The 13,167-nt window shown below is 36.6% G+C and overlaps 1 protein-coding gene across 2 annotated transcripts; it reads right to left on the bottom strand.

Annotated features, from left to right (window-relative positions):
* Window positions 1-4,851: 4,851 nt before the first annotated feature.
* Window positions 4,852-12,376, bottom strand: LOC106377089 (vacuolar protein sorting-associated protein 54, chloroplastic). Of its 2 annotated transcripts, XR_001275747.3 has the most exons (19): window positions 11,252-12,375; window positions 11,088-11,150; window positions 10,918-10,997; window positions 10,149-10,266; window positions 9,891-9,965; window positions 9,559-9,715; window positions 9,169-9,257; window positions 8,701-8,957; window positions 8,418-8,589; window positions 8,248-8,331; window positions 7,550-7,950; window positions 7,196-7,349; window positions 6,919-7,000; window positions 6,747-6,826; window positions 6,377-6,538; window positions 6,214-6,281; window positions 5,693-5,773; window positions 5,351-5,617; window positions 4,852-5,043 (listed from the first exon to the last, which is right to left on the bottom strand). XR_001275747.3 is itself a non-coding variant. In XM_013817251.3 (18 exons), the coding sequence occupies exons 1-18, from the start codon at window positions 12,080-12,082 to the stop codon at window positions 5,464-5,466; spliced, it is 3,108 nt and encodes a 1,035-aa protein (XP_013672705.1). In that variant the 5' UTR covers window positions 12,083-12,376; the 3' UTR covers window positions 4,852-5,463. The 2 variants fall into 2 exon arrangements, 1 of the variants encoding a protein (XP_013672705.1); XM_013817251.3 differs by having other exon boundaries at window positions 4,852-5,617; window positions 11,252-12,376.
* Between the last annotated feature and the right edge of the window lie 791 nt (window positions 12,377-13,167).

The following is a 13,167-nucleotide window of genomic DNA, read 5'->3' as shown; positions in this document are numbered from 1 at the left end:
TCTATTTAAACTTTCTCTCCTTCAAAATTTACATTTCTTTCACTCAAATCTAAAAATATTTCATCCTTTGATGTCATCTTGACTGCAATCAGATTTGTACAATGCAACTACATCATTTGAAGTCGTAATTAGGATCCTTAAGATTAAATATTGTTGAATTATTACTAATGAGTATTGACTAGTTTTCTCCACCCAAAAACGTGTGTTATTGACTAATAATCATTGGTCTTATCTATTAAATAAATATCCAGTTAATTTTAAAATATGTTCAAGATATAGATTCTGTATATAAATAAACAGAAGAAAGGATTCGCTGGAATAATATCTTCAACCAACTAAACATGAAACTAAAGATGGACTCCTGGAAGAAGAGTTTGAGTTAGCAAAATGAAATTTATGATGAGGTAGTGTTAAATGTTGTTCACAAATATAGTTTACCAACATTTAACATTAATTCTAAAAATTAATTCCGCATATGCCATGTGAAAAAAGATAAATGCATGTGAGATGGTTGTATTACCCTTAATTACATCCAAAAATAGAAAAAAAGTGATTAAGGAGCATGCTTATCTCTGATGATGACACTAACATGTTAAACATATAACAGATCCCATATTAACATTCTTACAGAACTTACAACAATGATTGGGAAACACAGAACTCTTTTGCTCGTTTCAACACACGCAGAAGATGAGATTGTTCCATTTGTGACACATTCAAAGGTATATATGTATACACATTAACATATGCTAACTCTTGTTTTATCACCAACAATGATTTTTTAATGGTGACAGGAAGTAGAACGAGGAGGATCTCCGTACGACCTTCATGTTTTTTGTGGTAAGTACAAAACGCTTTCATTTGTAGTTAGTAGTTACTATTGGAAATCATAGGACTCTTAGTTTTACTAATCAAATGCCAGACTCAAATGATTGAAGATACCTTGATAACTGGACTCTAAGAGTGTGGCCTATCTCCACGAGATCATGCGACTCTGTTTTAGCATGCCATATTGGGCCAATACAATCTGTTGAATACTCCACACCGGACAAAAGGATTATAGTCACATGTCCATGATAATCTCAGCTACACCAGTTCTGGAAATAACTATTGAAAAAGCATCGTGATGTGTGATGTGCATAGTTTAAGAAGTTGTTGAAGTTATTATGCATATGCCTTCCTGAATGAAGATCCCACATATTCACGATCCTGAATATTATTTGATCATTATAGCTAAACCTGTAAGTGAAATTTAATACATCAAATCCATATTTTATTTGTGCTATTATAACATACATAACATTCATATTGTGTAGGAGGGGGACTATTCCAGAAAACACCAAATCCTCTTTGTGAAGATTATATGATGTCTCAAAAAAGATGAAAGAACCCATGTTGTTACTGATTTTCATCGTCATTCTATGTTGACTTATATTACTATAAACTAAGTGGATAGAGAAAATGGTCTTCTGCCCACATGAAATTCAACAAAGCTCTTGACTGGAGTTGTAATATACACAGTGAGCTATCTCGTAATTGTTGATTTCTTTCTCCCTTTCTCCCTGTATATATGACATTGTTATCTTTTCTTTGTCTTGGTTTCTTTTGGGGTCAGATGAGATGAGGGGCGGGAGGTGAGGGATGGAGATGGCTACATGAGAGGATCAGATGCAAGGATCGAGCGGAAAAAGATAAATTTTTTGTTTTTGTTCGCCGGAGGCGAGTAAGAGAGAAAGAAAGGCGTAGCGGATTGGGAGTGTATCAATGATGAAATGGTCTAACACATGAGCCATCTTTCCATTTCTGAGCGTTCCATGTACCTCACTGCATATATATTTGGTAAGACTTGCTTACTTGGCAGCATACTGATCAAATGTAAACCTCAATTCTATTTTCCGGAGGTTTCCTATGCCTCTAGATAGTGTGTTTGGCCTTGATTATTGTACGAAGGAGGTGTATGATAAAGGGTATATCTTTTGTTAGTGGGGTTCATGGTAAGGCGTGTTTCTGGAACGAGAGAGCTGAGGAAAGATTTAACGAATAAGGTACAATCTTCATTTCATAAACAAAGTCCTTGGGTTTGGTTTTAAACGTGTTTCTGACATGTCATGTCACTTATTTGGTCTCACACTCTCAATGAGTCGGCTTGCTACAACCTAGGATCCGTGGCACTTGGTTAACTCATTGTCTCTTTTGTAGAGTCTGTTCCGTTCATTCTCGAAGCAATTCGTCGGAGAACAAAACTAACCGGGACAACACCTGTGACTGGTTTTCGACAATGGGTCATTACACTTCACGTAGTTGTCTCAAAAGTGTTGAGTGGCCTATCAGATTGGTTTACCACAATGCCTACATGATGGTAACAGAATCTATTCCTTTTGAGCAAAGTTAAGCCTATCTCTTTGACCATTTCTTGAGTGATTGTTGTGTCTTGGCGTCTTATACAAATTGCTATAACAGGAAAAAGCTTCTGAAAATTGTCTGAAAATCACAGGTTTTAAACTTTGGAACTAGGGAAGTTGCTTGTGTTCTAGATTGAAGTGTACTTGAAATGTTGTTTGCTGTAGTAAAATCTTAGTGAAAAGCTGAGTCTGACTTGTGTCGGGTTTATGTTTCTGTTTCTCTTACCGTTTTAGTATCATCTTTATTTTAGTTGAAGCCTGAGGAAATCAGTGGCATCAACAGTGTTTTTGCTGAGCCTGGAATGCTTGCTCCAACGGGATTGTTCATCAGTGGCATAAAGTACATGATAATCCAAGGAGAGCTAAATGTTGTCATTCGAGGGAAGAAGGTAACATGACTGATTCTGATGAATCTTTTGCTTTTTTTTTGGTAAAAATCTTTAGCCTTTTTGTTCCCAAAGCAGTTGTTCTTAATGAACCAGTGCTACTTTTTGCTTTACATTGTAGGGAGCTGGTGGTGTTACAATAAAGAAGACCACCCAAGCCTTGGTCTTTTCTATGACGAACCAATGACTCCTGGACAATACAATATGGTTGTAGAGAGGCTTGATGACTACCTGACTGAATCAGGTCTATGAAGCTCGAGCTGCTGCTATGTTTATGTCGGCCAAATTGTCTTCATATTGGGAGGAAAACTATTTATGTATGGAATGTGATCGACCATTTAATTTTTTCAACCGTGTCTAACCTCATACCATGTGATGGATCTTGGGTTGAATGATTCTAAAACAGCCTGGTATTGTCTTCATTTGTGTTAGTTCTTATTGGTGGCAGTTTCGTACCATAGCTTTTTAGAGTTTATAATTAGTTCTGCAGATTAATCTTTCTGTGAATTGCAATGAAAGATTGATACAGATCACAAGATCATAGACACAGGTAATTGCATTACAATTAACAAGTAATCTCTGTACAACAACTCCAGTGAAGGAAGAATGACAAAATCTTAAATGTAACAATTTCTAGACAAACCCATTGAGAAACATGTCTTACCTTTTTCCTGCTATTGCTAGATTCATGCCAAAAGTACGTCAAAATATATATAAAATGATATGTAGCAATACAATAAGCGTGGATATTTGATACAGACCGAAAACCCAACCCCAAACCGACATGAAAAAATAAGTTTGGAATGGATATGGGTAAAAACAAATTAATATTTTGAATATTGTTTTTCAGGACGCATGGGTACATATTCCAAAAAAAATATTGTATATATTAAATATATTTGAATATTCATTTTATTTTGGTACTACAAATATTTTTTTTAAGTTTTGGGGTTGAGCATTCGGTTACCGTTTCAAAGTTTAAGTAAAATTTCAAATTTTTTCAAAAAAAAAACCCGGATGTTCGGTTAAAATTATAGGTTCTTTTCGAGTCTTTGGATCAGGTTTCAAGTAAAGGTTTGGATATTTTCCATATTTAAATATATTTTTTGGAAGTTTTTGGATTTTCCGACATTTTTGGGATTTGGGTCTTTCTGAGTTTTCGATTCCAGTTCATGTATTCCATGTCCTTTTTTTAATAGCGAATAACACATATTACATCATCATATTATCTCTAACTTTATTACATATATGATGATCAAACTATTGGCGACATGTGCGATATTTGATAAATAGCTTCATGGATGATGATTCCACGATGAAGCTCTCCACAAAATACTTGGATCGGCAGGCAGTTCTTTATGTATGGCATTCTCGATGGACATGCTCTCCCCATAGCAGACGAACACAAGGAACAGTTTTGCATACAGTACTCTGGAACTTCCGATAAGTTTTGCATCAAGCACATATTTTTTAACAAGTTTTAAAAATCGCAACCAAACTGACTTGGATCCAAATATAAATCGATCCGGGAACCAAACCGGAAAACTAAAAGTACCTATTGAGTCCAAAATTTTCTTGACCCAAAAGATCAGAATTCGACAAGAACCGATCTGAACCCGACTTGAGGTCCTGGATGCACATGTTTACGATCAATTAGATAATTAAAATCAAAATGTCTAGCATAACAAAATTTTAAACAGTAATTTGAAATTTAGTCTACAAAATTGACTTATTTCTAAGGTATTAGTATTAACTCTAAATAATAATTTGACTTATTTCTAAAGAATTAGTATTACCTCTAAATAAATAATATAGTTTTGTTCTTTTTACCTAACCGGAGAAACTAAATTTTAAAATTATTTTGTAAAAAATAACTGATAACTAAAAAGATTGGAACCCATTAATAAAAACATGGAAACGGATCTAGTCAGTATAAAAATGTAAAACAAAGATAGATAGGTCGGTTTGAATTTTCTTGTAATATTTAATGTATTAGGTCTGAACTTTCTACGCTGAATCGTGGGCAGCTTATTAATATTTCTAACTCGTGATTAAATTTTGAAAACCCTCGAAACAAACTTTATTTATTAAAATGAAAACACTCAATACAAATCACTTTTAAACGTTTCTGCCACTGGAAAAAAATAAATATACACGTCTAAATCAACTGCCTCTCTTAAGATATCGTGTCCAATCACTCACTCGTACCTCTACTCGCATTTGAAGAGGATAATAAAAAGCAACATTGAGGTAACCTGAAAATCCAAACGAGAAGAGATAATGTTACTCTACAGAGATACTTCAAAGTTTGATATAATATTCATCTGATCCCACACAACTCTAATATGCCTGCATTTAATAGGTTTGAAACTATTAAAATTCTGCAGTAGCTGAACAAAACGTGGTTATGCTTTTCACGATCTACAAGGATCACTTTAGTCAAACAAGATGTAAACCGATGAGACGAACATAGATTATAATTTTGTATTTGATTTGGTGCCTTTTGGTTGCAGAGTGGTTTTGCATTAGCAATGGAGGCAGCAGAAGGAAGGAATCTTTTACCTGTAATTTAAATCTACAAGACGAGCATCCATCCTCATACCAAAATTCTGATTTTTTTTTTCACTTTATCTAGGAAGTGAGAAGAAACAAATTGATGTACAAAGACGCCTTCATCACTCAGCTTCGCCTCCCTCTTCTTCTTCTTCTTTAAAGTGTTGTGCAAAGAATTCATCTAGTTGTCCCCAGTTTGGGATGCCTGATTCATTGGCATTGTCGGATGGCAACGATCGGATGCATTTGAGGATAAGCTCAACGTGAAGCTTTAGCCTGATTAAAACCAGACGCATGTTTATTACAGAAGTTAAGTTGGTTTATTTTTCAAATATAAGGATATGAAGCTACCTTTTCTTTGCCTCTGGAGAGCTTATCTCTAAGTTGGAAAGCGTTTGAGAAGTTTGGGTGTGGATGGCTGAAATCACCTGCCTACAAAGACCATGAAAATGTAAGGTAAAGTAAGTGACAGTAGAACCCGCAAGAGTACTTCCTGCCTTATGCATTTATAAGAAAGAAACAGTAATCTGTTGTCTTATACTATAAAGCTAAAAGATGAGTGAACCACTGCAAGTAATTCGACACATGGTTGGCAACAAGGATAAATAACAAGAAAACTTCGAAGACTTCATCTCTGTAGCCATAAAATTTAAGTTCTTCAGATCCCAAATGTAAGACTATTTGATAGTTATCGAGATTTCTCTTATAAATGCAATCTGAGGTGCCCTAGCACAAGATTGCTTGTTTTGTTAACTTGACTTCACTCTAATTCAAACAACTGGTTGCCTACTATCCTACAATACGTCAACTCTAGTCCAAAGTACTATTTAGTGCAGCCTTGGTCTTTCTACGGAAGTTGCGTATATGTTTACCTGAAGATTGCTTGAACATCTGCTTCATGCAATGTCTCGGATAAGACCCGATGAAGGTAGCCAACTTCCTGTAAAACGAAATGCACTTTAAACATCTATTATTATCTATATAAGATTGGTGAAATTATTATCTTTATAAGATCAGTGAATGAGAATAAATCACCCTTGTGAGTGGCCAGGCAAACTCTTTAGTTTGTTTATTGCTGTCTGGTGGTCTGTTCCAGCTCTCAACAACTTTTGGCAACCCATGAAGATGCGCCAACAGTCTTTCTCTCATTATCTGGACCAGCTTTGCGTATATTTCATCTCGATGAACCCTATAATCCTGACAATCGGCGAGAATCCAGAATTAATGGAAACGGACACTAAAACCGCCATCTTAACACTTATATTCTAGGAACCTAGAGATGAACAACTAGTGTGGATTTTGTTTCAACTACATTCTTATCAGGCGTGCAACGACATCCAAAACCTTAGAACCTGTAAGAGTAAAGAGAAAGAAAAAAAGGCAGCAGACAAAGAGAAAAACATACCTGAGCGACTCTATCAATCTCTACTGACAAGAGTGGCTTTCTCGTCTCAGGTACTTTTGAAAACATAATTCTTCTGGATTCTAGGCCCAGAAAAAGAACGATACATTATTAACTCCGTTAAACTCACATTATAACTGCAAAAATTAGAAACAAATGACAAAATATCACCTACCAGGAATAATAGTGTAAGTGAAGTCGATTACTTGACTTGCAAGTGCCAAGTGCTTTGCCTTTATGGACTTTAAACCAGAAACCTATAGCATGAAAATGCCCACTCAAACGGTCAATATTACAGATTACATCTATTTTGCGTAAACAAGAACCAAAATTTATGTTAAAAAGTTCAATGGCAAATAGACAAACAGATACACAGATCATTGGTTAGAAAACTCAATAACACTAATCAGCAATGACCATTACTATTTTCAACATTTAAAGCATATTTATACCTGCATAGCACCAGCACCCAGGACAAGTTGGCATGTCCTAGTGTTGAAAAATCTCAAAACTTCAACAACACGAAGAACAACTTCCGAGGACAGAGCTGGCAAAGAATTATTCATATCAATGTATTCTGACAACATCTTGAGTAATATTAACCCACTGCAGACATACAAGGAATTGCATCAGCATAAGTAAAATTAACAGCCGGGACAGCAGCTAAACATAAACATTAAGGAATCAAGCCTAGCAAATGGTACAAATAGATAGAGCATAGAGAGACATATTCATTAATCAACAGCCATTCGAATTACTAGAGAACACGGATATATAACATAACGATGCATAACAAGAAAACTAACCAGTTTACCATGTGGTAACCAACTCCTTGATAGAAAAGGTTAGATTTTCCATGCGCCTTCTGATTACTTTGATTATTCGCAACTGAAGATACAACAGCCTTGCTTCGTTCAAGAGACTCAGGTGAAACTGTAGATTTCACTTGTGCATTACTAACAGCAGGACCTTCACTAGATTCAGAATTTTCATTTCGTAGTTCAGTATTTTGATCTTCAGTTCCTGAAGTGAGAGACCCATTGGGAGTGAGCGGGTTTCTGTGGTATGTTATAGTATCAGCATCATCAACTTTCCTTGAAATCAACTCCTGGGATGCGAAAAGAGAACTGATTATCGATTGGAATTCTTCGGGAACATCCATCTCATCCCATGTTTCTTGATCAAGGACAGCTTTCAGTTTTGTCATCTACAGCAAAGCAAGATAAAACTTAGAATAACGACCAGAACACTTGATAATGAAAGAAGTTAGATGGTAAAATAATAACGGAAAATGCATCTATGGGATGAAGTCAATGTAGCTCAACACTACTCTGTTATCAAATGTAAGTTAACCTTTCTGCTGCACAAAGTATAGAGATGGCTTTGGGCATATTGCTCTTAGTATAACTATTTTCTCCCATTTTTTTTTGTAAGCCATGAAAGTAAACAGAGATGTAGATGTTCTTTCTGTAAAACTTCTAAAGGTATATATACAGAGACTAACCCGAGCTTCATGCTGGGAATCTACAAAGGCTTTGGCTTGTGATTGCAGCGTCCCTCGAATACTAGATCCCAACCGTCCGCCAATCTGATAATTTCCATTAAAAAGTCACGCAAGAACACGCAATGCAATTTCTTATCTCTTCTATGAAAAGAAAAGTTATGAACAAATACCTTTTCCGTAGCTGTTATAAATTCTTGGGTGAGATCATAAATGCTCATGAACTCCTGCAATTTCAATTTTGGATGAAGAAGAGCACGGACTCCTAGTAGCTTTGCCCATCTAGCATGAGTAACCTCACAGGCCGCAAAGACAGCTTCTGTGTTTTCTCTCAAGACATCGGCCCTATATAAATAAGAAAAATAAAAAAAAAGTAATTAGTTTCAAGCATAACAAAGGCTTGTGTTACAGGCAACTGCGACAAATTGGAATACATAAATAAATAAACAAGAAAACCTGAAGTTTCTTGACATGTTTATCAAGCTTGATGTGTCGCTTGATTTTCTCTGCAACGGAGTAGCCTTTGAGATAGCCTTACCCAATGGAGAAGACACTAATGGCTCGCCTAGGAAACCTGTTTCCTGGATTGATTCGGCCGCTACAGCACCAACAGCAATTGCAGCAGCAACGGAATCAGCTGCATAATGTCCATCGATATTGCAGAGGATCCATTCAATTGCCTTTTTCACTTCTGAAGCCCGAACAAGATGTGCCTGCATTCACTAAATGAAATGAAATCATGTTACATCTTAACCAATCGTCTAATTGCTTAAGAGGGTGAAACGTTTTAAGCCTCAATAAGGTATATGTATCAAAATCAAAATAAAGATGCTGCCAATGGTGTAACATAAATAGACATATATGTAGTACTTCTATAATGCTTGTTTAAATAAAAAAAAAATTCATAATTGATGCATATATTACCTGAACAATCCGATATATAGCAGTTAAGAGATTAACAAATGCCTCAGATGACAGAGCCCTCAACTTGCTCGCGAGAGATAATCCACCACCTGTATACACACTAGCAATAAGAATGGATTCTGGAGAGACAAACTACCAGCGAAGTAAAATGCATTATCCTAAGAGGATAAAAATAAATCTTCAGCCAACATTCTTCATCAGTTGACTAATTTCCATGTATACTACGTCCCAGCGGGTCTCAGATCAAGTTACTAAGTTAGAGGACAAAAAAAAAACAAGCATATGTAAATATACAGTATTTTCAAGTACCAAACTTATGTTCAACTATGTATCCGACAAACTAAGTCACATGACAATCTTAATACATAGTAATAATAATTATAATCTCACCATCAACATCTACTGAGCGCTCCCCATGTGAAAAATCAGATTCGAGCGATCTTGCAACAAGAATTGGAAGCAGCTCAGCAACTGCGTTCTTGATTGCGTTTTTCATTTCAGATGTCAGTGCCTCACGATACATCCTCAAAATTGATGGGAACTTTGCCTACAATAAACAGTTCAAGGGAAAACAAATGAGAAACATTCAGACTAAACAATTAATACGAACCAACAATAATGACCAGAGAGATAGCACTAACGAAGATATTAAAACAAAAAAAAAAACATTGTCAACCTCAATGCTAGCATGTGTTGAAAAAAATAAGGGAACGGCCACTCACCGTTCGTAGCAATCCAATTACTAGAGGAAGAAGCCGATCACATAAGGTAGACGTATCTTCTTCTTCTAGCTTAACCTGTACAGGTGGAAGATTAATATCACGAGTCATGCTGGATATTCTTCCACTTATTTTCTGATTAATCTACCGCTTCTCATAGGTAAAGATCTATTCAGTTTTACACCCACAATTAAGCTCCACATAGTACAAAAAAAAACCCAAATTCTTTAAAAATATGCATCTGTATCGGATGAGACTTACTTCACCCGTCTCCCAGTTAGAAGATATGGATCCACGTTTTTTTGCAGCAGATAAAATCAGTACATCTATTTCCCCAGTATTGTGTATTGAGATACGCATAAATTCAGCTGTGAGAATACTACAAAGAAAAAATCAACAAGCTATCAGACATTAGACCAAATAAACAAATTAAAGAGAGTAATAGAGAAACAGGATAGGTAAATATAGAAGGTGAACTAAAACAGTGAACTACTGAAATTTCACGAAACAGCACTGCTAAAGAAAATCAATATACTAAACATTTAATTGACGCAAATGCCTACGAGCCTGGGTATATTCCTAATCATCAGACGGAGAAAATGTCTGCCGCATGAAACGATTGATATACAGTAAGAAACAGTGACCTTTGCAGATTACAGAGATACTATTTGCTATGAATAAACCATAGCTGCCAAAGAATGTCACAGAAGGAAAAAACATAGCTGCAACACCCTGTAAGCATTTTTCAAAATATCAACTGCCTTCGTTATCAGAGAAAATCCAAGAGGCTCAACAACAGAACTAAAAACATAATCACTAGATCAGAATTAGTTGGCTGGTTTGGTACTTGGCACAATTGACATGAAATCCCACTGGGTCCAATTGTGTTCCATTCTATCCACAAATTTAAGAAACACTTTACTAATTACTGCCGTTAAAACAAAAGCTCAAACAATTTAAACGCTTCTCCTAAAAGAGCAGTACAGTCAAACTGAACACAGCCTATTTTAGTCAGTTATCATATTCGCACCTGTTTATAGACTCTATGGAAGTAGTGACATGATCTCGAAGGTGACGGAAGCAATGTAGACCAGTTAGCTCATCCCCGGCCTGATAAGGAGATAAAACAATTTTAGCTTCTTACGAAAGATCAATCTAACCATCTAACAGTACCCCCCACATCAGTCACAGATTACTTACCAACAAGTTCTGGAGATCGTCAGTTATATCCAACGCTCCAGCACAATCTGCGGACGCAACAAGCTGAACAATAAAGAATCAAACTTCTATCAAGAAAACAGTGGAAACACACAAAAGTAGCTAACTTGACACTACTCTAAGCAAATCAGTCTGAGAACAATTACCAATTTGAGTGCAGAGAGAGCTTGGTTAACATACAAAATGACCCTCAATTTACGCTGCAGCTCCAACATATTAATCCTAGTCGAGCTCAGCTCCTGAATCTGCCGAGCAGAATCCACCAAATTCCTATCAAGAAGCCTAATAGTCTCTTTCAACTCGCGGATCCTACTACACCCCTCAACAATCTTCACATTCAAATCCTGCAACTGCCCCTGCGCCTCAAAGAACGAATCAGACCTCACCGAGATCTCCTTCACAAGATGCAGCTCCACCACATCAAGATACTGCGACAGCTTCTCCTGAAGCGCTAGATTCTCCGTCAGGGTCGAGAAAGGGCACGCGGAGCGAAATGTAGCTCCGTCCTCCAACGCGAAATCCTCCTTGAAGTAGAGCGAAGGAACCTCGCGAAGGCACGAAGCTAAACCGGACACGTGGCTCTCCTGATCAAACCCGGAGCTCTCTTCCTTGGCGTGGTTCCTGATATCCTCGAACCTAGCGTGAGAGTCGGAGATCGAGGAGACGTAGCCGTGGAAGTCGGATCTGGTGAGGTCCGACCCGGGGAGCTTGGTCGAAGCAACGGGCGCGAACTCGGAGGGAGCTACGGAGGTTGAGGATGACCACCAGCCAACCCAGGAGGCGTCGGAGCCGTAGACGCCGGATTTGCCTCCGTGTGGGTTGTTGAGGATCGAAGAGAGGCTCTGGCTACTTGCATCGGAGATCGATTTGGATAGCGATGAAGGGGAAGGAGAGGAAGGTGTTGAACGACCGAGATCTACGCTGGATCGGTTGCTGTTGCCGATGGACCTTCCGATTAAGGAAGGATGCGAATCCATAAGGTCTCACGGAATCAAAATCATGAACCGAAACAAAAGGTGATCTGGGGGAGGATTGAATCTCGAGATCGGATTAGAGATTTGGGAGAGAGTGAATCGAATTGAATCAAAATTGTAGAATGGTGAGAGTTTGGATCGGGAGAGAAGTAAGAACGCAAGGGATAGTTGCGGAGGACTGAGGAAGCCCTCTGGGTCGAGACGCGGTGAGATGGTCCGAGGGGTGGTGGTGTTGAGCTGTGCGGGTTCACTGCGAAAAGATTTAATCGACGGTGGATAAGATATCCACGTCATCTACGAAAAGTAATATAATCACACGATTATTTGCGTCAGTATAGTTTTCACTTTTCATTGTATAGTTTGTTTTGTAATACAGTACCAGACCTTTATCTATGCAACCGCCCGAGATTTAGTTTCATTTTTATATACATAAAAATCTTATTTTCACATCATTAAGTAAACATTTTAACACTAACTATATTTTCAGACTTTTATGGTTTTTTCATATTTATCAACAAAGTAATTGTTTGAAACAGTAACATGTATTTATAGCTTACTATTATATATTTATTTTATTGAATATGGACTTCATATATTGAAAGATTAACTGATTTATTTGAGTTATTTTGTATTTAACTCATATATTATTTAAATATCATATCAAAAACCTGAATCCGAAAAACTGAAGCGATTCTGATCCAAAAGGTAGTACCAAATCCGAATAGTAATTGGTTAAATATTCGAAGATATTTAAAATTTTGGTATCTAGAGAACCGAAACTGAATCTGACCCGAACTGAAATATTTAAAGTATCCGAATGTATCAGAAATAGATTTATATATGCATAAATCTTATATATTAAACAGAAGTCACAACTTTGATTCATATGTGATTTTTATAAAAATGGACCTAATAAACATATTCTTAGAAAGTCATGTTAGACCTAATGGATCTAATAGACATATTCTTATAAATGGATCTAATAGACATATTCTTATAAATGTAACATGACTTTCTAATAATACGTCTATTAGGTCCATTTAAAAAAAAAAAATCACACATGAATGTTAACATCAACAAATATTAAA

This window comes from Brassica napus, chromosome C1, assembly GCF_020379485.1.
Source record: "Brassica napus cultivar Da-Ae chromosome C1, Da-Ae, whole genome shotgun sequence".
Lineage (NCBI taxonomy): Eukaryota > Viridiplantae > Streptophyta > Magnoliopsida > Brassicales > Brassicaceae > Brassica > Brassica napus.
Note: the sequence above shows the minus strand (reverse complement) of the source record. Positions and strands in the feature narration are given on the sequence as shown.

Excerpts from the sequence above, each read along its gene's own strand:
- LOC106377089 (XM_013817251.3), bottom strand. The coding sequence starts at position 12,082 with ATGGATTCGCATCCTTCCTTAATCGGAAGGTCCATCGGCAACAGCAAC. Across the intron at positions 9,716-9,890 it reads TAATTGGATTGCTACGAACG|GCAAAGTTCCCATCAATTTT; the intron begins GTGAGTGGCCGT and ends TGTTTATTGTAG. Across the intron at positions 6,827-6,918 it reads CACTTACACTATTATTCCTG|AATCCAGAAGAATTATGTTT; the intron begins GTAGGTGATATT and ends TTCTGGGCCTAG.